Genomic DNA, 22,855 nt, shown 5'->3' with positions numbered 1-22,855 from the left:
TAAAGATGAATTTAAAGTCAGTTTTTAGTAATGAAATCTACCTGGTTTTTTGACTGTGTCTATAATTAAATACAGTTATATTGGCATATTTCTGTGGAAATGAACAAAAGAAAAGTGTTACTGATGTGTTGCTTCCTGCCACTGTGCATTGGTATTGTATTACGTTACTTCATGAACTAAGCTTACTGATTCTACTTCAGGATAAACTGATGTTGTGCTGCAATAGAAGCTGTGTTGCTTTCCTTATTTTACTATACTGCATAACAGTTTTTATTCTCAAATATTTCCATGATGATCAAATTTTCTTTTGCTTCAAAGCCACTGGTCACTGTGGCTTCAAAAGATCCATCAAAGTGCTCCGCTGTCTATAGAACTTGTAATTCCTGTCTGTCCATGGAGTTGGTTTGTGATTTGAATGTAGATTGACTACTTTTTAATGCTGTCACTATTGTTTTTCTTTCAAAGCTGGTGTGAGAGCAGAGGATGAAGTCCTCGTAGCTGCCTACAACAGTGCTACTCCTTTGTTACAACAATACATGTAGTTTTATCAGTGCAGACCAGGGTATTGCTAGCTTACAACAGAGGAGGAATTCAGTCTGATATTTATTTTTTTAAATAGTTGGAGGACGTTCTAGTTTGATATTAAAACATGGAATATAGTGGTCATGAGAATACATAACGTGCTGTTGTTGACTGCTGTGTTGTGTCATAGTGCAGTGACAACAGTGCTGTTCTCGTGTGTGCTTGCTGACAGCAGTAAGTATTGGTAAATAGGAAACACAGTTCTGAGGAACTTTTAAATCATTCTGGGCCTTTTAGATTGGGTTACAAACTTATTTAGGCCATATATCAGGAAAAAGCTTTTCAGGTTCTCTTCTGTGCTGACATTGTGCTAATACAAAGATCTGTGCTCCATTGTTTCTGAGATTGTTGCTCCTGTTTTGCATTGAGAATTCTTTTTTTTTACAGTTCTCTTATCCATTTGTTCACTGTTATGTGATCCAAATCCAGATGACCCACTAGTGCCAGAGATTGCACGTATCTATAAAACAGACAGAGACAAGTAAGTACAGAGTTGTGTAAGACTGATATTTTAACAAACCTTGGAAGAGTGGATTGTCAGACAGCAGTTGTTGAGTGAGCCTTTTTTTAAAATCTAGAATGGAGTGAACTTGTGTGTCAAAGTACCACCTGTTCTTGGTAGTGCATAATTTAAAACCAAAGGGGCTTAGTATCTTTGAAGTTGTGGGTGAAGGAGACTTTCTCACATGCATGGCAGTATTTCAGAGTATGTATTGCTCAGTGTTTTGCTTACCATGGTTAAATAGAATATAGTTAGCTCTAGATAGCTTTGTTATTTAGGTGCTTTCTTTTGGTAGCAGTGTGGTGGTTAATTTTGGTGCTTCCCTTGAAAAAAGACTTTTAACACTTTTTTCCTATCTGTGTTGAAACAACTTTTTTTTTGTGATGTGTTCTTAACATCTTGCACAGATAGAATTATATGAATTTCTTTGATTTTTCATATATGTTAATGCTAAATATACTTGTCCAATTAGGTACAATAGGTTAGCAAGAGAATGGACAGAGAAATACGCTATGCTGTAGGGTAAGAATATCTGCACATCATGGTGCATTTAACAAAATGGAAACTTGTCAGCACTTGGGTGCTGCATGCTCTAAGGCACTGGATTCACTAACAGATGCACCAATTACTGAACTTGGATATTTAACAGCTTGATCTGTGGTTAGTGTGAAATGTATTGGCTAGTCACTATTTCTCACAGATACTGCTCTTGCATGGCCAAAAAAAAAAAAGTATGAAATAATTACCAAATTTTGAGTCAGCTTGTCAACTTGTTCTGGTAAGTATTTACCCAGATTTTGTCAGAACTTTTTTAAAAGGGATGCCCTGTAGTGAGACCTCATAGACATGGGTGAATTTAGACAATACAAATTTCCAAGTTTTTCTTACTCAGCAGTGTCTGTCTTCTGCATATAAACTAGGAAAATGTATGGGGATTATGTTCTGCTTGTATAGTTGAAAATTAACTTCTACTGACAAGCATGGAGTTAAGTATAAACTAATTGTCAGCTCAATTCCTGTGGAAGTGGTGTACTTAAATATTCTTATGTTGTTTTTAAAAGTTGAGTAGTGTATTCACATGGAAAGAGAATATGAAGTGTGAAGAAATGCTGAGTGTTATTTTACTGTAAATGGGAAATCTCACATTCTGTATCCGATGATGATATTAAGCAAGTAGTCTTTACTTACGGCATGTGGTATCTTTAATCTAAGGACAATATTTAAACAAAATGCTCCCCTTGCCTCTCCCACCCCAGGTGACGTCTGTTCCTGCCTCTTCAGTAGTTTTTCACAACACACTTCTAGCAAATCTGCAAATCTGCTTGTGTTGAATTTGGGGTGTTTCATATAAACTGGAGAATATGCCAGTTAGCCTAGGGAGGGATTTGTTCTCTTTTTTTCAGTTCAAGTATATCTTAGTGTAGAAAGGCTTCTTTTAGTGTGAAGATAATAGGGAGATAGGGATGAAGTGGTGCTCAATCATTAGCTGTTTAGGAAATTGTCATTTTCGTGCTGACAGTAACTCAATTCCTGTTTTTCTTTGCAGGTACAACAGAATATCTCGGGAATGGACTCAGAAGTATGCCATGTGATGCTACCTTAAAGTCAGAATAACCTGCATTATAGCTGGAATAAACTTTAAATTACTGTTCCTTTTTTGATTTTCTTATCCGGCTGCTCCCCTATCAGACCTCATCTTTTTTATTTTTTTGTTTACCTCCTTCCATTCATGCACATGCTCATCTGAGAAGACTTTAGTTCTTCCAGCTTTGGACAATAACTGCTTTTAGAATCTGTAAAGTAGTTACACAAGAACAATTGCCCAAGATTCAGATTTTTTTTTTTAATGGAGCATGTGTATTATGTGGCCAATGTCTTCATTCTAAGTTGGTTATGAGATTTAAAAACAAACATTCCTCACTGCTCTAACAGATACTGAAGATATCACCTGAAGGGGGGAGGGGAGATGGATGTTCATTTTTCTCCCGTCAAAGAAGTAACATTGCTGTAGCAACATCCATCTTGTTCCAAACCTTCCAGTGTTAGAGAACTGAGGTTTTATTACATACTTTTGCTCATAACTGATGTGTCTGGAGAATTGGTACTGAATCTATAGCATCAGCAGAACAGAAAATGTGATGTATCTTATGCATGTCAATAAATGAATGACCAGTTCTTGTTTTACAGAGAATGGAAATTGGAAGTCAAACATCCCTTGTATTCCAAAATAGGGTCTAAGAACATTTTTGTAATTCATTTAAATTTTGTTAGGAGGCCTGGAGCTATTAGTTAATCTGTCTTCCAAAACACTGTTTAATATAGCACTGAATAAATGATGCAAGTTGTCAATGGATGAGTGATCAACTAATAGCTCTACTAGTAATTGATTTTATTTTCTTCAATAAAGTTGCATAAACCAATGAGTTAGCTGCCTGGATTAATCAATATGGGAAACAAAATCTTTTGTAAAAGCAAAGCTGGTTTTTGTATATACTGTTGGGATTTGCCTCATTGTTTAACATCGAATAATGATGTAAAGTTCAATAGAGTGAATCTTTTGCCGTTTTCAGTTATAATGCTCAGTCTGTTGCAGGTTGACACATTGTTCGGCCTGATGTATGCAGAATTAATAAGCTAATACAGTAGTGTAGCCTTAGTAGCGTGCTACACTTGGTGCTGGGAGCCCAGCGTTCAAGGATGGACTTGGGACCCAGCAGATCTGAAGTGGTGTATTGTGGAGATACTTCCTGGTGCACCTGTGTTTGCTGACTGAGAACCTTTTTCTTCGCCTTGTACACTTGACAGCTGAAAGATCTTAATGTGGGAGTAATCATGAGGCAAAAAAATATAAAATAAAGTACTGTTTTGATGTGGGAATTGTCATGAGGCTGTGTTGAAGTGACTTTACTATGTGGGATGTTCGTTACCATTGAAAAGGACTTGTTCAGCCATGCTGCCATTTACATTGACTATTTTAATGCAACAGACACTTTCCTCATGTCAGGTGACTAAACATAAATAAAGACTTGTTGCTATTGGATTTTTGTTCTACAAGAAACATTGTCTTGTGCCATTAGTTTATCTTTGCAGCAACAAGGGCATTATTAAACATCCGGCTCTCCTCTTCCCTGCCCTCTTCCTTTATATTTTCCCTTGTTTGATTTTTTTGGTCTCCATTCTTACCATCCATAGCTTCATTTTCTCTAGTCTTGTACTATCACTTTATTGTGCATCTGTGACTTCACACTGGCACCACTTTTGCACTGCTTAGTTATGTACATTGATTCCTTGTCCCCACATGGATGTGGAAAGCTAGATGTAAAATAAATGTTAGACCTTAATTTTTATAAAAATTTGAATATGTAGTTTGGACATGGTTTGTTCTGGTTCTACGCTATGAAAGTGAACTTACTTTAAAGTCTAGTTGGCTTGAAACTTAGAAACCTGGGCTCTCTTTAAGGGCGTATACCTCACTGAAATGATGTTCTGAAATTTGTTGATGAAGTCGCAGTTAATGTGGTGTTTCTGCTTTGCTAACCAAAGATTTTTGCTTACACCCTTTTGCTGGAAAATTGGATATACTTAAAATACAGCTGCCAGTAGCATTACAACTGAGGTAAAAGTTTATATTTTAATCTTACAAACATGTTGCTCTTACCTTTTTGGTAACTGTTAATTTGATGATGATTACTTTGTCTTGGAGTCATAGCCACTGAAATCACTTGTGTGATCAACTAGAAAGATGTTTTGTCAGATGTAAGGCACCAGGCTCTATAGAACTGCAGTAGCTGTGAATGAGCAGGGAAGGGTCAGGGAAGGAAAAGAGTAAAATACTACACAGAAGATGGAAATCTTGTTTGGACCACTATGTATTTCTCTTGTACATCCGTAATAGTTGTCTTGTGATAATTTTTGATAATTAGAAAGTGTGTATTTTAATGGGAGAACGATGGGTGAATTGTAGATGTTTTATATGCATGCCGGAGGTCGTGCTGAGACTTAAAAACCTTGTCTTTGTGAAGTGGGGAGCGGCAGGTGTGTTGTCCTTGAAGCAGTGCCTGGGTGTCTGGTGCAGGCTTCCTGCGGAAGTTACATGTGGGCTTGGGGCTCAAGTGGGAGTGCAAGGGGAGGAGCTGGGTAACGAGCTAATAAGGAGACAATGAAAGAATCTAAGAACTTTTACCAAAACAAAAAGCTTAATTAGTAATTACCTTGGTGAGTAATCTACCTACCAAAACCACAGATAGTCTAAAAAGTATGTAGTAGATACTAATTACTATAAAACATATGAAGGGAAAAATACTTTTGATATGAACTTGATGTGAAAAATGAAGGTTTTGGGAAAACACTGGAGTAAGTTGTCCTGTCCAGCTCTGTTAAAAGACTCATTATTGCTTTTATCATCCTGAAATAGCTTAAGAACCCAGGGACCAGCTCAATCCTAGAAGTCTTATATTGAATAAAATCTCTTTTAATGTTTTTTATTTGAGACTATTGAGAACAAAGTGTCAAGCTAAAGCTCTAAGATTTAACAAACATGTAACAAGGAAAACACTTAAACTATAGTTTTTCTGGAATAATTTTTTTAGGACTTCTTGCTGTGTTTAAATGGGGTTTGAGTTTGACAACACTATTCTAGTCAGCATATTCAAATTTAACTTAAACTTTCAACGGCTTTAAGCACATGAGTCTTTTTCAGGATGTGCGGAAAAACTTGATCTGTAGCATTGCTTAGGGATATTGTTTTTTCCCCTGTCTGCTCAGACACACACATCTTCTGTATTGGTTGAAAAAATGAGTATAAACACATTAATGTGTGTATAAACATTTACTCAGTTGCACTGCGCATAGTTTTTATATAAAGATCATGGATGCTAACTGAAAAGTTTGGCTTTGAGCAGAACATGGCAGTGTAAGGTCTGATTGCTATGGAGGCATGGAACTACAAGCTGGCAAATAAAAGACAACTAGTCAGTATATAGGTGTGCAGATGTACTATACCAGTCCTGTTAGATTTGATAGTTATGCAAAAAGGAATTGGCATTAATTAAATGGGTAACCTAATGGTTTAAACATTCACTGGAAATGTTCTAAATAACTCTTTAAATTGTATTCAGCAGCCTCCCTTCAGTTGTTCTCTCTTGCCATTTTGTTTCAAAAGCTGTGAGCAGTGGCTGACACACCAGAGGGCTGCGCTGCCATTCAGCGAGACCTGGACAGGCCAGAGAGCTGGGTGGAGGGGAACCTAATCAAGTTCAGCAGAGGCAAGTGTAGGGTCCTGCACCTGGGGAGGAACAACCCCCTGCACCAGTACAGGCTGGGGTTGACCTGCTGGAAGGCAGCTCTGCGGAGAAGGACCTGGGAGCCCTGGTGGACAGCAAGCTGACCATGAGCCAGCAGTGTGCCCTGGTGGCCAAGAAGGTCAAAGTAGCATCCTGGGGTGCATTAGGAGGACTGTGGCCAGCAGGTCGAGGGAGCTTATCCTCCCCCTCTGCTCTGCCTTGGCGAGGCCGCACCTGGAGTGCTGGGTCCAGCTCTGGGCTCCCCAGGTCAAAAGAGACAGGGAACTACTGGGAGGGCCCAGCGGAGGGCTACAAAGATGATGAGGGGACTGGGGCATCTCCCTTATGAGGACAGGCTGAGAGAGCTGGGCCTGTGTAGCCTGGGGAAGAGTAAGAGGGCATCTTAGCAATGTGTTGAAGCAGGGACAGGTGTCGAGAGGATGGGGCCAGGCTCTTTTCAGTGGTACCCAGTGACAGGACAAGGGGTGACGGGCACCAACTGAAACACAGGAAGTTCCACCTGAATATGAGGAAAAACTTTTTTTACTTTGAGGGTGACAGAACAGGCTCCCCAGAGAGGCTGTAGAGTCTCCTTCTGCAGAGGCATTCCAGACATGCCTGGACATGGCTCTGTGCTACCTGCTCTGGGTGAACGTGCTTTAGCAGGGGGGTTGGACTAGATGATCTCCAGAGATCCCTTCCAACCCTGACCATTCTGTGAAATCCTTCACTGTAAAATACTAGTTATTTTATAACTGACACTGTCATCTGAAGCAGATGCCATAGGTCTGTCAGATGTGGCTAGTAATTCAGAAGAAATCTGTCTGGCAAGTCCCTAATAAAACTTATAGCATAGTAAAAGTTGGGAATCGGCTGAAAATTTCTTGCAGTGTTTATAGATGTAAAAAAAAAGTTTCTTTTCCTGGTTTCTGTGTAGTTCTATACATGAAAACTAGACTAAGACATCTGTCTCCAGTAGCGTTAAATGACACGAATGAGCACTAGAACAATGGAAAGACTAATAGTCTGTGATCAATAAAGGATCTTAAGGCATAGATTATTTCACTAGAACACAGGTTACACTAATTCCTCCAAGCCTGAAAATTTACGCTGCTTACTCGTATACTCATAGGAATAATTAGCTTTATGCTGTTCAGTTCTTGGTGTCATTGAATGGATGCTATTTTACCCCAGTGCCTGCAACATAAATATAAAATGGGCATAAATTGGGAGAACTGTTGGATTTGGATCTTGGTAGACAATTGTTGTATATTTAAAGGCAGTTGGCATGACAGCTGAAATGTTTTTGCTATGAGGGCTTATACATTGGTAACCGTGCAGGACCGATGCAGAGAAAGCATGGTAATCCAGGAAACAAAACTGGGTAAAGGTGGGGTGTAAAGGGAAGGTATGGAAGGTAAACACTGGCTGCCCATATTACTGTGAGGTGAAAATGCCTGGCTGTCAGTTCACGCAGACTACTGTAAAACTATTTGGCTTCAAAGTAATCTGGAATAATACCGTTGATAAACTGTAATTTTAAGTGTCAGGCTAGCCTGTCAAAGAATAGTGGTTCTGGTGGAGCAGTTCGGAGTGTGGACGGGCGAGCTTTTTCAGGCATGTGTGAAGAGTTTTTAAGTCTTATATGATTGTTTAGCCAGTGCCCATAAATTGTGACATACTGTTCTCAGTGATGGTTGCAGTAACTTTGGTCTCCTGTGTCATTTAGAAGCAAGCTCTCAGGCTTTTGCAGGGGTAGTTCAAAGCTGTCAGCTTTTTTGTGTACTGTGGTGAGGTGACATGCGGTTTGTTTAATATGTATCAGCTGGGGGGGGGAAGTTGGGGTTTAGTAGCTTCCAGGTAAGCAGCAGTAACTTCTATAAGCATTTCTAGAGCAGCTCTCAGTCTCGGGTTAGAAGAGGTGACAAACATAATCTTTATAGTGACAGGTGCCAGAAATGAAACAGTGAATTTGATAGGACAGCTTCGTGTAAAGTAATACTCAAGAATTTTTTAAGGATGTCTGGTAAACATCCTGTTTGCCTAAAATACCTTTTTTTTCTTTTCTGTCTTTCCATTGGAAACATTGGTGGGAATTCAGTATCTTCAAACAGTAAAGGTTTTTAGCTTGTGAGGGGGGAAGTTTCATCAGGAGTCATACGGTATTGATCAGAACACATTGTTTTGCAGCAGCTTTTAACTGATCTTTAATCTGGGGTTTTACCTGATCTGGGAGGGCAGGCTGCTCTCTTTAAGTGACTGGTGTTGAGATTGGTTCCAGTTCAGGAGCTGGAGGCAGAAACACCAAGAATCCTAGGCTTTGCAAATCACCTAGGTAGTTCTGCCTTTTGCCTCAGCTTCATTCATCTCGGTATGAACTGTATATTGTCCCATCGCAGACTTAATGTGTGGAGTATGATCAGTTGCTTCGAAGATGGTTGATGCTTCTCCCTCCCTGCAGGAGGAATGCTGGCGGGGCAGCTGGGCGGCTGGTTCTGCTAAAGCTGCTTTGGCATACTGGGGTTGTGGAGACAGAATTTGGAAATGCCTTTCCTTTCACCTGAGATGGGAATTTTGACATAAATTTAGTCTGTTGGATGTGATGTCATGCTTCATTAGAGGGAATGCACAAGTTAAGCTGTCTCCTGTGTTCTTGAAGAGAACTGCCTAACTGGTGATGTTCTTATCTTAGAAAACATTGATAAAACGCTCAGTGTGACAGTTTCATCTATGTTGAGGAAAAGAGAAGCCTATGCTTTTTTTTCCCCCTCTGGCCAGGTAAGCCTCAGGACATCCTATCTCACAGTATTTGATGCAAGTCTAAAAAGAAAAGTGTCCATATAGTCATGAGTCCTGTCTGTTTTGGTTTTTGTGGGTTTTTTTTTTTTTTTTTTTCCTTTTTTAAGGGAATTTTCTGGAACAACTTTTTACTGACTGGCTGTGCAGCTCAGATCCTCTTGGCATCTAAACAAGGAGCTGCAGTTTGCAACCTTATGTACAGAGCTTAGTGGGAGTCTGTAACTCCTTCCTCCTGATAAAATTTGTGAAGGTAAATAGCAAAGGTGTTGTCAGTCGTAGCTCTGGCAAAGACCACTGTTCAGTATGAAGCTGATAATTCTTTGGGGAAGGATACTTTTGCTAAAACAAGGTTTACAGTTTCTTTGCCATGGTATTAATCCTGCTCTGACAGTGAATGAGGAAAACTTAATTCACAGATATCTTAGAAACTGAAGGATCTGTTCAATAGAGCCATTTTATTTTTTCCTATGGCGAGGTTTGGAATGCTCTTACTGGAGTAAGAGGTCCAGATCTCTTCTTCATAAGGGACTAGATTTTGTGTCTGTACTCAGATGAGCATTGTGGAAAGTATCAATATTAGTGACTGTAGGAGTTCTTAGGTAACTTAGTGGAGAACAAGACAATTTCTGAAACATGGCACTGATATATCATTTTATAGAATGGATTAGTGCTGGCTGGCAAATTGAATTTAGTATTTGTGACTGAGTTGTTCCATCCCTGTTTCTGTGAGAAGTCCCTTAGTCTTGCACCTCTTAAGCATATCTGTCTGATGTAATTGACATACGTGCCTTGACAAACTCGGGAGTACGAATTTTACTGGGTTTTTGTTTGTATGTTTTGTTCAGCTTTTGTGTACTTGTGTTCTTCCACCCTTTCTCCTTACTGCAAACCTCAGTGAGGATTTAGTTCCTTAAAGTTTCAGGGGACTTCTGTTAGAACCCACAGTGCTGAGCCCTTGAGAGGTTGAGATTTATTTTTTTTTTTTGAGGGCCTGAGGACAAACCCTATAGAAATACTTTAGCCAGTTTAATTAAAATAGGTGTTTGGAGGAGGTTTTCTTGCTTCAGTGATGCAATAAAGAGTAGAAAATCTTACGACATAAGCTTATAAAGGTAGTGTGTCATTAGTGTGTATTAAGCCACTGTGTGATTCTGAAAGTCTGCTGGTACATGTAATAGAAATAAATAAAAGACTCCTAAGAGAGAATGAATGTGGCTTTGCATAAGCTTATTTTGCAAACTATTATTTTTTTATGTAGTGGTAATGCTATAAAATCTTTGGGATTTTCAATAGTTGGGGTGCTTAATACAGTTAGCTTTGCATAAATAATGATGGGGTTTTCATACACTCGGAAGATGGAGGGTTTACATTGGTGAGTAGTACTATAAAAGCAGGACAAAGTTTCTTACTGTTTATTTACAAAGAGAAGTTAACTGAAATGTGTAAGCCAAAGTGTGCAGTTAAGCACATACAATGTACACTAGCGTAAGCCTCCTTTGACCCCAATTTTTGTAGTATAAAAATATTTTAGTTTGAGTGCTCATGGTTTGCTTGGGAAGGAGTTCTAAGCTCAGTAACAAGCTGCCATGGGACAAGTGCAGACAGTCTAACAAGCGTAAGAGTTAGAACTTCCTTGTGTAAATGGATTGTGATCCCATTTCTATTGTAGACTGTACTGACTGCTCTTAGTGGTTTTACAGTTTGAGTTGTATCTCTAAGTCTTGTTTACATAATGATTTGTTTCCTGAGAATCCATTCCAAATTCATTGAAAGCTGCACTTCAAGCATCACACAATGACAAGCAATTGAATTAGAGCGGACGTAGGTAGGTGTCTGTTACTCAATTTAGCTAGGCTTTTTTTGCACTCCTACTTCATATGTGCTGCGCTTCACACTCAGAATTACTGTTTCAGTGCAAAGGATGTGAGTTTTCATAGCCTTAATATTTTCTAAATTGGGAAAGAAGTAAAAATGCATTGTTTGGATTAACCATAAATGATATAACTGAAGCTTTAAGAAAATGCAGGTAACCCTGAAACATTATTTTTGCACGTAGTATTCTTTCTGATACTGATATGACTGATGCAGGAAAACATTCTAGCTTTTCAGAATGAAAACATAGCCTTGTGGAAAGCATTACCCTGGAACTTTTAAAACTATTTCCTTGAAACAGTTTGGTGGTTTGGTTTTTTTTTTTTCCCCCTTAATGTGGTATCTTACTGGCCACATGCATTAAGCTGTCCTTTACAGAGGTGGAAGAGGGGAAAAAAAAAAAAAAAAAAAAGAGGAAGATGAAAAGAGAAGTTGCGATTTGCTGCTTAACTGAAGCTAGAACATCTGTTTCACAGAGCAGCAGACCCAATGCAGAAATAGGTTGTAGCTGACCATCAACCCTCCTGACCTTTGCTTCCCGCAGCCACCCGGCAATGTTGGTCTCCACCCTTTAGAGACGGGAGCTTGTCTTTGCCCATTCCTTGCGGTACGCCTACCCTACCAGATAGGGCTTTTTTGCTGCCTTCCCTGATCTATGGGGAATGTCTTTCATGTAACTTAGCTAGGCAGTGCCTGGGGACTCTTGAGTGCTCCTATATTATGAACTAGTATTTGATACAATTGCTAGGGCAGGTAATGCCTTTTGAGGTGCAAAGCACGAAGAAAGGGGGAAGGGTAACTTAGAAAATAATCTTTTAATTGTTCCAGTGGTTCTAGTTGAGAGCAGGAGAGCTTGTAAAAATACTGGAAAAAGTGGATGAAGAAACTTTGTTAAGTTTTTAGGTTAGATGAGTATAGGCGAAACAACTGCCATGTTACTAGGATTAGGAAGCCAGAGTTCACCTACGTGGGGACAGAGTGAAGGGGAAGAGCTCAGTGGTTCTCAGTCTCACTGAATGTTTAGAGAAGTTACCACATAGCATATGCTGACACATACATCATGAATAATTTAAGGTGTGGACAGTGGAGAGGGCAGCCAGCTGCAGCTAACTGATAAGCTTTTCTGGAAAGCTTGTGCTAGGAGGAAGTAGCAGTAATCGTAGTTTGTGGTTACAAGATTATAGGTCACTGCCGGGAAGCTGGAAGGATAAACAGTGGATCAGCATCCTTGGTATTAAGAGAACACAACGAAACAGAAGAGGTCTTGAAAAATCTCCAGATCGTGACCAAGATGTTCACTAAACAATGAGTGAATCTTTCTAGTCATTCAGTGGCTTTCTCGTGTCAGTAGTAAGCTGTCCACAGTTAACTGCCAAAGCAGGAGGTGGCAGAAGGAAGCTCAGTTGTACCCTTCTGTCCTCCCAAGTAAACCTTCGTGGCTGTGACCAGCTATGGAGGACTCCAGAGTGAGGAAAAATTTTTGTCAACTTGCTAGGCATCTTTAACTACCTCGTTAGACTAAATTACCTACATTATTTTCTTAATAGCTTTAAGTAATTTTTTTGTGTGTGATTGAAATTCCTCAGCGCAGAGTTCCAGGCTTTTAAAACTGTATTTGTCAATATGACCACTGCTGATAAACTGTATTCAAAAAAATGCTGAGAGAATCAACATAATAGAACCTTTATTGACAGGTAAGTTTTTAAGATGGTTTTGCATCTTGAATCTTGTAAGTGCTTAATAACCTTGTGGAGTCCTGACAGCTTCCTGTGGTGAAGCAGCCCTTTTAACAGAGTACCATACCTTTTGAAATGATTGTTTGCTGAATGCTGTTCATTTGGCTAATATGTGGAAAGCGTGAAAAACTTAGGTGGCTGTTCACTCTAACTCAGTAATAATTAAAGCTTAAAATACTTTCATAATATTGTGGCACTTCCGTGAAATATTCTATAGACATCAAAATGCATGCTGAGTGTTTATAATCAAAGGGTTAATTGAAGTTGTAGTGTAGCTTTCCTCCTTACCAGTTTAGACTAGCTGAAGATCTTTGCACTTCCTGAAATAATCTTAGAGCATTCCAAGCAGTGATTTCTTGCCTTTTTTAGATCCTTTCTTACAGGCTGCTGTTGCCTTTATGCCTGTCTGCAGCCCTAGTGGTGAGAAGGCAGAGCTCTTCCATGGAAAGGTGACGCTTGCAGCAGCTATCAAAATTATAGGCAATAATTTGTGCACCAGGTTATTTGCATCCACTGGGCTGTGAATTTAGCTGTAAACAAAATGGGTGTGAGTAGTTATCTTAATGTGGCCACTCCCTGAAGAGGTTGGGGCCCTTCTTTTGCCAAGGACTGAGCTGAAGGGGCAAGGTTCTTTTCAAATTCCTAAGGCTCTTTATTATGTTTCTAGCCATAGAATTACTGCCTGCCTGCTTTCCAGTGCAAGTATCAAAATACATTTTGACTAGTACCAAAACAACAAATCTGTAGTTATAGTATGAGTTATGACAAGACACAAGAAAATTGAATGAAGCTGTGTCAGTGGAAGTTCAAATTGGACATTAGGAAAAGGTTTTTTCACTGAGAGGATGGCTGGTCACTGGAACAAGCTCCTCCAGAGAAGTGGTCACAGCACCAAGCCTGTCAGAGTGGAAGGAGAATCTGGATGACACTTGGTCATATAGTTAGTCCTGTGAGGGGTGGGGAGTTGGCCTTGGTCCTTATGGGTCCTTTTCAACTTGAGATACTCTATGATCCTTCTAGTACTCCTTATTCTCTTCATTTACTGTGGTAGTCTTTCCTTTTTTGTTACAATAAGAATCAAACTTAATGCTTTTTTGTACAGATGGGTATGTATAAAGTAGTATTTTTACTGTTACTTATGTACTAAGTCATTTTGGGAAAAAAATACAGCCCATATTAAAAAGTATGTCTGCTTGATGAATGTGCATGAGTCAATTTCTGTAACTTACTCCTGAGACGTTTGTACCAGTGCAGTGAGCAATGTGGTATGTAGCGCCGTGGACTGCATGAGGGTGTAGTTCCATCACCCAAGGTGTTTGCACTGGAATCATTCAGACAAGTGAAGATCTTTTTTTTTGTATGTAGCAAGGCTCTTGGCTTACACTATTGTGTAAGTGGGGCTTGAGGGGATTCAGTGGGGACTTCATTGATCAAGAATTCTGGCAATTCTTGTAGGTGCTGAAATAATCATTAATCTTTCAAGAGGGGGAAAAAATGTACCCACAGTATTCAGTAAAATTATTTTTAATATTCCCTGGTGTTTGCATTAGGGTAACTTTTCGGAAATAAATGGGCAGTTTGTCCTAGTGCTCCTGCCCTGCCGCAGTGGTTTGTCTGGAGTGACAGAGCTAGAAGAAGAAATGCAGCTCCCAGTTGTTTTGGCAGCTCCAAATCCATTTCAGTTTAATCGTCCAATTTATCAGCTATATATTTATTTTGTTTTACATTCTCACAACAGTCACCTGCATGGAAAACATTCATTAAAACAGTAGGCTGGATATATGTTTCATGTTTATCATAATCTGGTATGTCTTGCACTCAGCTGGAAAAATGCCAAGAGAACTACACAGCGTTAGTAAGACTTGGTGAAGCCTCTCAGACTTCCTCGTGGGAGAAATGGTTTGTTACCTGTGATACCCATGTTTTGAGGGATTTAATTTTAGACATTTAGGGACAAGTCATACATTGTGTTGTGGTCACAGATGACTGTCTATCGTTTTAGACCTTTAAGAAAGGCTAAGCAAGCTGCTTCATCATGCCCCCATACGTACTCCTGATTTCCTATTGAGTGCCAGATAATCAGGTTTCATGCTAGATAAGTTTTAAGAAAGTTTTAATGAGAGTTCATGGAGAGCTTGGACAGCACCATGCCTAGTTTTAAGACTGACTTCACTGCTCATGAGATAAAGGGTAAATGACACTGGTCAATGTTACATAATCTTACAAACAGATCAGGAGTGTTTCAAAATTGCTTATACATTGAAGCGGATAAAAGCTATGGGAATTCCACCTTCTAAAGAACTTGTCTTTAGAAATCTAGTCATGCTGGCTTTTAAGATCCTTATGTTTTTTGTGTCTGTGCTATGGAAGGTGATGACCCCAAACCTATATCCTGTTGTTTGAGCCCATCTCAAACCAAGATGTTTTGTAGAAGAATAAATACAGGCTTTTGCCCTGGATACCTGATGAAGTTTTAAGAATATACTCAAGGTATCACCTGCCTTTCTGCTTATGCAATTTTAAAATTATTACTTTTTTTTTTTCTTTTTCTCCTCCATATAGCATTTGCCTGGAGCAGTAGCTTCCCTTCCACGTACTTATTTTTAATTACTTGTGGTTGTTAGTGTTGAGTAATTTTGTCTGCTAAGAAAATTCCCTTACAATGACCTACAGACTTTACAATAATTATGAAAGAAATTTTAGGCCTACCATTTAGATTCTTGTTCTGTATTTTGTTCATGATAACCTAGCACAATGTTCTCTTCTAGTGATGTATCAATAGTGTCCTCATCTAAAAGCAATGTTAACTTATTTCCTCATTTTATTTTTAACATCCTTTTTGGACGGAATTCAAGATAAATACAGAATAATGGCTGAAATGTTTTTGCTGTCTGTCCTTTAAAAATCCTTACCTGGAGGGCTCTCTGCACCCTATTGCCTTTATGCCAGCCCAGAGAGTAACTATTTTGCATAGCAGTTCTATGTTTTGCAGAGGCAGTCATGAAACAAAGGACAGGCATTATGCTGAGGAGCTGTAGGGCTTGCATACAGATGTGCTGTACTGTCTGGAGCTATTTAGTCCTATAAACACCAGTCCACTTTTACACCACTATTTATCCAACATGTCTGCATCAATATTGCTGCATCTGTGCAAAGTTTTCAAAAGCAGGTGATCTTTTAGTTGTTTTGCATCTTTGACAAATGGCATGTGGTGGTAGTATCCGCAGTGGTGTATGGTTACCAAAAGATAGCAAGCCGTGATATGGACTGGTGTGAACACAGGTCCTGTTTTGCTTCAGAGGTGGTAACCTTCAGCAGAAGAATGGTACAGGGTGGACAGGTGGGGGCAGTAATATCTTAAACTACTGCACCCAAATCTGTGAGAACCTGTTTGTTTAATACCTTCTGCATGAACTCATAGAACATGAATTTGAAAGAGAAAACTGCAGCAGGCTGTTGCGATGACAGAGATTGCATAGCAATTGCAAACAAAAGAGTTCTGGATTAAGACAGTAGAATTTGGGCAGATTCCATGGAATCGCTCTGAATTTACTCTAATAGAGCCAAAGGCATGGTTTTGCCTTCAGCTTTTTGTCTTAGTTGATTATGATACTGCAAGTGTATGTTCTTTAAGTCAGAATTGTAGTAACCTAAATTTGTGGCATTTCAGAAAGAGACTGACTGTGGTACATGGTAAAAGAAAGCCATACAAAAGATCTTGCTTTGTGTCTCAAGATTTTAAAAGATAAAACCAGAGCCTTCAATGACTCTTGAATCTTTAAACAGTAAAAACATTTTTTAAAAAATACCCTCAAACAAACAAAAAACAACCCCTAAGACTGGGACATGAAAATGACACATGATTTAACTTAATTACAAGCTTTGAACAAGGAAACAGCATGTTCTCAGAATACTAAATTACAGCATTGTTTTTAGGTTGAGGGTTTTTTTCTGTGTGTTGCTCCAGTCAGTCTTCAGCAGAAAAAATAAAAGGCAAAGAAAACACGGAAGTACAGTAAACATCTTGAAATGCAGTTTCCTTCTTACTGGGAAGCTACCACGTGACTTGCTGAAAAAGATTTATTAAAAAAAAAAAAAAAGCCAGCTTGCAGTACTTCGGTAGCATTAAAACTTAATTCTCTGTAGATCTGCTTCTTGAGAAATAATATCTTATAAGATCTCTCAAGCAGCACTACAGTGTTAAAATGCTTTTAGTGTTGTATGAGTGAATTTAAGGAAAATAACACAGAAATGTTTGATTTTCCTGAAAGCATTACTTATTGACAGATGAGGGCAGAAACAGGCTTTCTACTATTAATGTGTAATGTTTTTATTATAGTCTGAACTTTTAAAGGTGAGAAGATACTAGTTTTTAACTGAATTCTACAACATGCAAAGCCAGTTGGGGGGGTAACTCGATCTACGATGATGGCCTTTTCTGCCAACCTCACTAAAAGATGTCTGGGAGTTGAACCAAAATAGGACCTGTATTTCAGTCAGTATACTGAATGTGGGTTACTCAGTCTTAAAAATACACACAGAGTAACTGTTCCAACAGCTAAATTTCTGCACAGAGTTCTGCTGCCAAACAGTATGGGTCCTAGCCATTCCTTTTTGAAGTTGGTAGCAGAGGTTTTTTCAGAGTGACAAAAAGAGCAGCTACTGTTTCTCTTCTTGGACCAGTATGCCTCAGAACTGTGCCCCCCCCCGCTTCCCCCCGCCATGCTCCCACAGATGAAAAAATCACCTGTGGTTATATCATGTACTTTTTCTTTCTGGCATTTTATGTTGTATTGAAATGAAGGGTTGTCAGCTCGAAAGGCTTTGGGTCGAAAATATAGAGACGTTGACCATGTTCAGTTATGTTTTAAAGACCTAACTTGGGTGGGTTCTTATAGTGTGCTGAATTAGCTGTGTGAAAGCCACGAGCTAAAACAACTCTAGTATCCCCATTCTCATCTGGAGTTCACTATTGCACCCTGTGCTACATACCAGGTGCAGCAGCATGTTTGTCAGTCACACTTTCTTCTTACCTAATTTGGTGTTTTTAATTGCATATATGTTGTTAAACTAACTAAATCTTTAGCATCCCAAGGTGCTTTATGTATTCTTTCCTCCTTAAATTTAACAATCTATAATTATAGACAATAAGAAGACATAAGTACAGAAATGGAAAAACTGAATAAAGTCCTGCAGTTAACTGGAGTTTCTTTGAATACTATCAGTTGCATTTCTATGCAGAATCACGTGTAGTAGTAATCATGCAGTTAGTTTGCTTTCTTTGTGTGCACAGTGACCTGAGACTTCTGTTAAAAGAAAAATAACAACCATATAGTAACAGGGAGACAAGTGACACTTACTGGTAGCATTACTGTTTTAAAGGAATTTGCAAGATCTTCCATTTTTAAATATTTCACCTCACTTAAGTATACTCTGAGACTGCAAATCACCTGCCTGACTAAGATTCTGATCTGGTTCATAAACGAAGTAAAAATTACACAAATCCAAATGGAACATCCATTGAATCAACCATGCTTTAAGAATAAACAAAACCAAATAAAACAAAAAATCAAAACCCACTCCAAAATGACTAAAGTAATGGAGTGGTTGGTGGAACAAACATTTTCAATTTCACAGTGAGCTGTGAAGGGAATAGTTATTTGTATCCAATACTTTCTAATGTGTTCTCAGCTGAGCAGGCATACAGGGAATCTGGTCTCGAAGGTTCTTGCTCTTCTGTGCTATGCGGTCACAACCTAGTGGGCTACTCCCTCTTGGAACTGTGAGAGTATCTGAGCACTTTTCTGTGTGGTGAGATGAGATTCAGTGGATGGCACAGCTGTTTTCCACCTGCTGTGCAGCTTCATCTGGAGGAACAGCTCCATGAAGTACAGCCATGCCATGGTATGACACATGGCCGGTTCACAGAGGTGATCTAGGCCCCTCTGCACCAGGGTTCTGTGGAAACAGCATGAAGTAAGGTGGCTGGCTACCCCTAAAAGAGTACTCCAGGCCATGACAGCCTTTCCCTCCATCTACTGAGCCCTTTAAGAGCTTGTTGCTTTAATTCCTGGGTTTGGGCTGTGAATGAAGGGATAAAGCTAGGAAAGCTGCAGTGTGGTACCATAGTTGTTTCTTTGGAGCTCACCCTTCTGCTCCTTTGCAGATGAACATACTCAATTTTTATAAAGAAAAAACACAGTAACTGTGCTAGCACTGCTTTATGAGAAACCAGAGTATTTTTTTTTTAGATCTTCATGATGTTTGTTCTGGTTTTATATGCCTCTAATTTTATGGGGGGAAAGGTGGAAGCCTGAGGCCATATAAAACCTCATGGTTTGAGGGAGCCAATACTGAGAGTACCTGTTGCGGGGCTGTCACAGCTGCTCCTCGTTCCTCCCACTCTACTGCACTTTTCTAGAGCTCCAAGCACATTTGGAAGATCTGTCATCTCATACTGCTCCTATTATCAGCGTTCCACTCAACCTCTCTTCGGAGGAAAAAAAACCAAACCCAAGCACCTTTCCCCGCCTTTCCTCAGCTGCTGGTGCGCCTGCCCGCCCCCCGCTGCGCCACCGGCTCCCGCAGCCGGGCGGGCGGGGGCGGTGCGAGGGCCCGTCACCGCTTTAGCCGGGGAGGGGGCGGCAAGGGGTGCCCAGCGCGGGCTGCGCTCGGCGGGGCCCAGCCTCCCCGCGGCGGGCCGGCCGTGCTGCCAGGGGCCGCGCCGCCTCGTCTCCCCGGCGCCATCTTTGCTTCCCGCCGCCCAGCGGCCTGCCGGCCCTGAGGAGCCGTTAACGGGCGGCGGGAGGAGGCGCGCGCCCGCCCCGCCCCCACCCCCAACGGTCGCTAACGGCCCGAAGCACCGCCCCGGCTCTCTGAGGACGCGGCTGGGCCGCCGGGGGCCGCCGGGGCCGGTAACCCCCCCGCCCGGCCGCCTGTCGTCCTGCAGCTGCGCCTCCGCGGGCCATGGCGGGGAGCGCCGCTCCACCGGGGCCGCCCGCTCGCTCCTGGCGGCCGCCATGCCGTCTGTCTGCGGGCCGAGCTCTGCTGCTGCTGCTGCTGCTACTGCTGGCGACTGCGCGGCGGGCCGGCGCCTCGGCCGCGGGCGGCCCGGAGGTGCGCAGCCTGCGGGGGAGCTGGCGGCTGGGCAACGCGAACGGCTCGGTGGTGCTCCGAGGGGAGGTGCCGGGCTGCGTGCACACCGCCCTGCACCGCCGGGGCCTCATCCAGGTACGGTAGGCAGCCGCGCCCTGCTCGCCGGCTCCCCCTCGGCGGCGGCTTCGGCGGCGGGGCCGAGTCTGGCGGCGCCTGAGGCGCGGCGGGCAGGGCCGGGCAGGGAGCCGCGGTGAGATGGCGCCCGAGGAGCCTCGCATCCGCCGTGCGGCTTCGCCGTGGGCAGCCTGCCGAAAGGAATGAGCCGAGCCCCTGTGAGGGGTCTGCAGGAGTGTGGCTAAAGGCAGCCCCTTCACCCCCCCCAAACATCGCTCTGTCCCGGGAGCCGCCTCAACCCCTCCGGCTTTGCTGGCGTGGCTGATGCGGCAGGCAGACTTTGTTCCGCTTAGCCCCTCGAGTGGCACAGGGCTTGGTGGCTGCAGTGTCCTCAGGTGGATAACTGAGGCTACCCACGGCGGAGCAGTCCCGGGTCGGGCCAAGGATACAAGTGCAAGCCCGTGCTCTGCTGTGTGAGACTGTGGTTCTGGCACGGAACCAAGGTGCTGACACCAGATACCTACAGTAAGCATCACCCTGTGTAAGTCAGGTTTGCCTACAATGTTGCCTCAAAAGAATGAAAAGCTAAACCCGCCCTGGTGAAGTTTGGCTTGTTGATGCAAGAAATCTAGGGATTTCAGTCCATTAAAAATCCCTTTTAATACTTGCAGAGCACATGCAACAGTTGAGGTTGGATACCTGCGTGCTGCCTAAGGGAAGTGTGTTCTGAAACATGAGTATAAAACTTTCCTTTAAAAGACTAGGTACTCCTTTAACACTTCTAAGAAGCATTGCTGCTTCTGGTTACAGTTGTCTCTTTTAGTTTTTAGATTTATGAAAACACAGTGGCCACTTTCTGGGACAAATGAACAAAACTGCTGTTTTAGGTTAGTAGCCAGATCCCCTGATAGCAGCGTAAGCTGCTTGTCGCTTGGACCTGACGAGCTGTGGCATTAACTGGGTCATTGTTAAAATAAGATGCCTTTTTAAAAGGAAGCATGTGGAAAGTGAAATGTGTACTTTGAACAAGGAAAAGAAATAAAACATAGTGAAGTTATCCTCTATAAAACTGATAAATACACTTCTGTACTAGAAAATGTGAAGTACTGTCATATGTTGTCTGAGTACATCAGACATATCTATGTATTGTATTTATTGTGGTACCAATGTTGCGTTTCTTGTGAAGCATTTTAAAAATACATTTTGTATGCATACATTTTATATTTTCTGTAATTTTTATTCTCCAGATTATTTTCCTGTTCTACTCTGACTAAAGCTACAGAGGTATAAATAGAAAGTGATGCCATTTCAGGCAGGATAATTTTAGTAGTATTCTGTGTTGCCATAGGTTGGGAATCCCAGTACTAATAATAGATTCCAACGAGTGTCATTGCCAGGTAATAGAAATAGCCAACATTGGAAAAGTGAATACACTAAGCTGAGCCATGATGGTCTGTTGTTTGAACATCTGTGTGCTAAGTGACGTGACATTTTGAACATTTAAGGTTTAAAAATAGCTTTCCTAAAGTTTTAAAAAGTGCAGTGGGCAGGTAGACTATATATGGAGAATCAGTGAAGAGAATTGTGCCAGTTTCTCCCATGCAAAAGTGCATAAGATAAACTGAATGTCTCAGATGTTTGCCTTTGCTGGGAGGTGTTGCTATAAGAAGTGTGAATAATCATTCAGGAGAAGCTGTGACCAATGCACTGACTCATGCATGCAAGATAATGACGTAATGAAAGACTCACATTTATCTACTCACATTATGTACTCTTAGGAAGTTAGAAAATGTGATTGCTAATTTAGCTGCATTGCTGTAAACTGACTTGTCATTCTAGTCATTTTAAGCAGCAGTATAATATTTGGAAATGAGGCTGCGATCATGAACTGTCATGTGCTGCCTGGGCAGAATCCCAAGCCTGCAGAGAGGCTTGAAAGCTTAGTCAGCCTGCTGGCCAGCAGCATGGGTCTTGCTAATGGATTGCCTGGCTAATTAAATCGATGATGGTTGGTTGTGGACACTTGGAACATGTTTATGTGAATACAGGCATGAACTTGCTCCAGACACGTGGTGATATGGTCGTGCCTGAACCTGCTGTAGTCTGGAAACTGTTGCTAAATTGGTAGTAGAATTAGTACACTCTGCCGAGGAGCTGAGTTAACTGAAATACTTCACTAGCGTGGTTGCTTGACCTCTGGACTGGACCCAGCTGGTGTCTGCCTAGTTCCAAGCTCAGGATGAGCCAACTTGTTTCTATGTATAGGTGTGTACAGGTAACGTAAGATCAATTTAAGCCCATTCTTAGTTTAGCAAAGCCCAGTTTATGGAAAGAAGCATTCACAGAAATATTTGCACCAGGATAACTGTATTGTTTTAAAATCACATTTTTGTTTAAAAGATAAATGGGAGAACATACCAAAATACAAGAGCAACCTCGGCAGATTTTAAATCTATCACAGATAGTGTTAAATGTAATCAATCCCTGCCACCAGTTGTTGCGTTCTGCAAAGCAGCAAACCTGTGTTGTTTGGAGGGAGTCGGTGACATAATTTGTTATTGCAGTGCGTGGCTTTATGCTGCAAAGAGTGGCTCAGATGTTTGTCCTGAGGTTTCTTCATTGCAGTGAAAATGCTTATGACTAAATGTTTTCAAACGCAGCTGCCTAAAATCATACTCCTATATTCCTATTTATACAAAAGCACGCACACAGCCTGAATTTTAGAGGCATAGAGCACTGGTTGCTCTGTTTCTTCAGTGCTCATTATTTCTGGAAATCAGCCCTTTTTGGGGTTGTGTCAAGTGTAAAATTAGGAGTTTTATTACAGTTGCCTAAATACAAAACCTTTGGTCTTCAGTGTCTTTTTCATTTGC

At 41.2% G+C, this 22,855-nt stretch overlaps 2 protein-coding genes and 1 long non-coding RNA gene across 9 annotated transcripts in view; 2 read left to right on the top strand and 1 right to left on the bottom strand.

Annotated features, from left to right (window-relative positions):
• The window catches only part of UBE2D3 (ubiquitin conjugating enzyme E2 D3), a 36,654-nt gene extending 32,530 nt beyond the window's left edge, over positions 1–4,124 (top strand). For all 6 annotated transcript variants that reach the window (XM_056327542.1, XM_056327520.1, XM_056327569.1 and 3 more), the window contains exons 6-7: positions 970–1,063; positions 2,631–4,124. In XM_056327542.1, coding sequence (XP_056183517.1) covers positions 970–1,063; positions 2,631–2,676 — 140 coding nt within the window. In that variant the 3' untranslated portion in view covers positions 2,677–4,124. The remainder of the gene's footprint in view (positions 1–969; positions 1,064–2,630) is intronic.
• LOC130144233 (uncharacterized) lies at positions 2,843–19,264 on the bottom strand. The gene is made up of 2 exons (XR_008820066.1): positions 19,137–19,264; positions 2,843–8,926 (listed from the first exon to the last, which is right to left on the bottom strand). It is a non-coding gene; the product is annotated as an uncharacterized LOC130144233 (long non-coding RNA).
• Positions 11,488–22,855, top strand: part of MANBA (mannosidase beta) — a 67,062-nt gene continuing 55,694 nt past the window's right edge. Inside the window, exon 1 of one of the 2 annotated variants that reach the window (XM_056327447.1) lies at positions 11,488–12,731. Coding sequence is in view for 1 of the 2 variants with exons in the window: in XM_056327437.1 (XP_056183412.1) it covers positions 19,740–20,003 (264 nt within the window). In the remaining variant the exon portion in view is untranslated. Of the gene's footprint in view, positions 12,732–19,725; positions 20,004–22,855 lie in introns of those variants that run through there. The other variant, XM_056327437.1, reaches the window with a different exon arrangement.

This window comes from Falco biarmicus, chromosome 1 (genome assembly GCF_023638135.1).
Source record: "Falco biarmicus isolate bFalBia1 chromosome 1, bFalBia1.pri, whole genome shotgun sequence".
NCBI lineage: Eukaryota > Metazoa > Chordata > Aves > Falconiformes > Falconidae > Falco > Falco biarmicus.
Note: the sequence above shows the minus strand (reverse complement) of the source record. Positions and strands in the feature narration are given on the sequence as shown.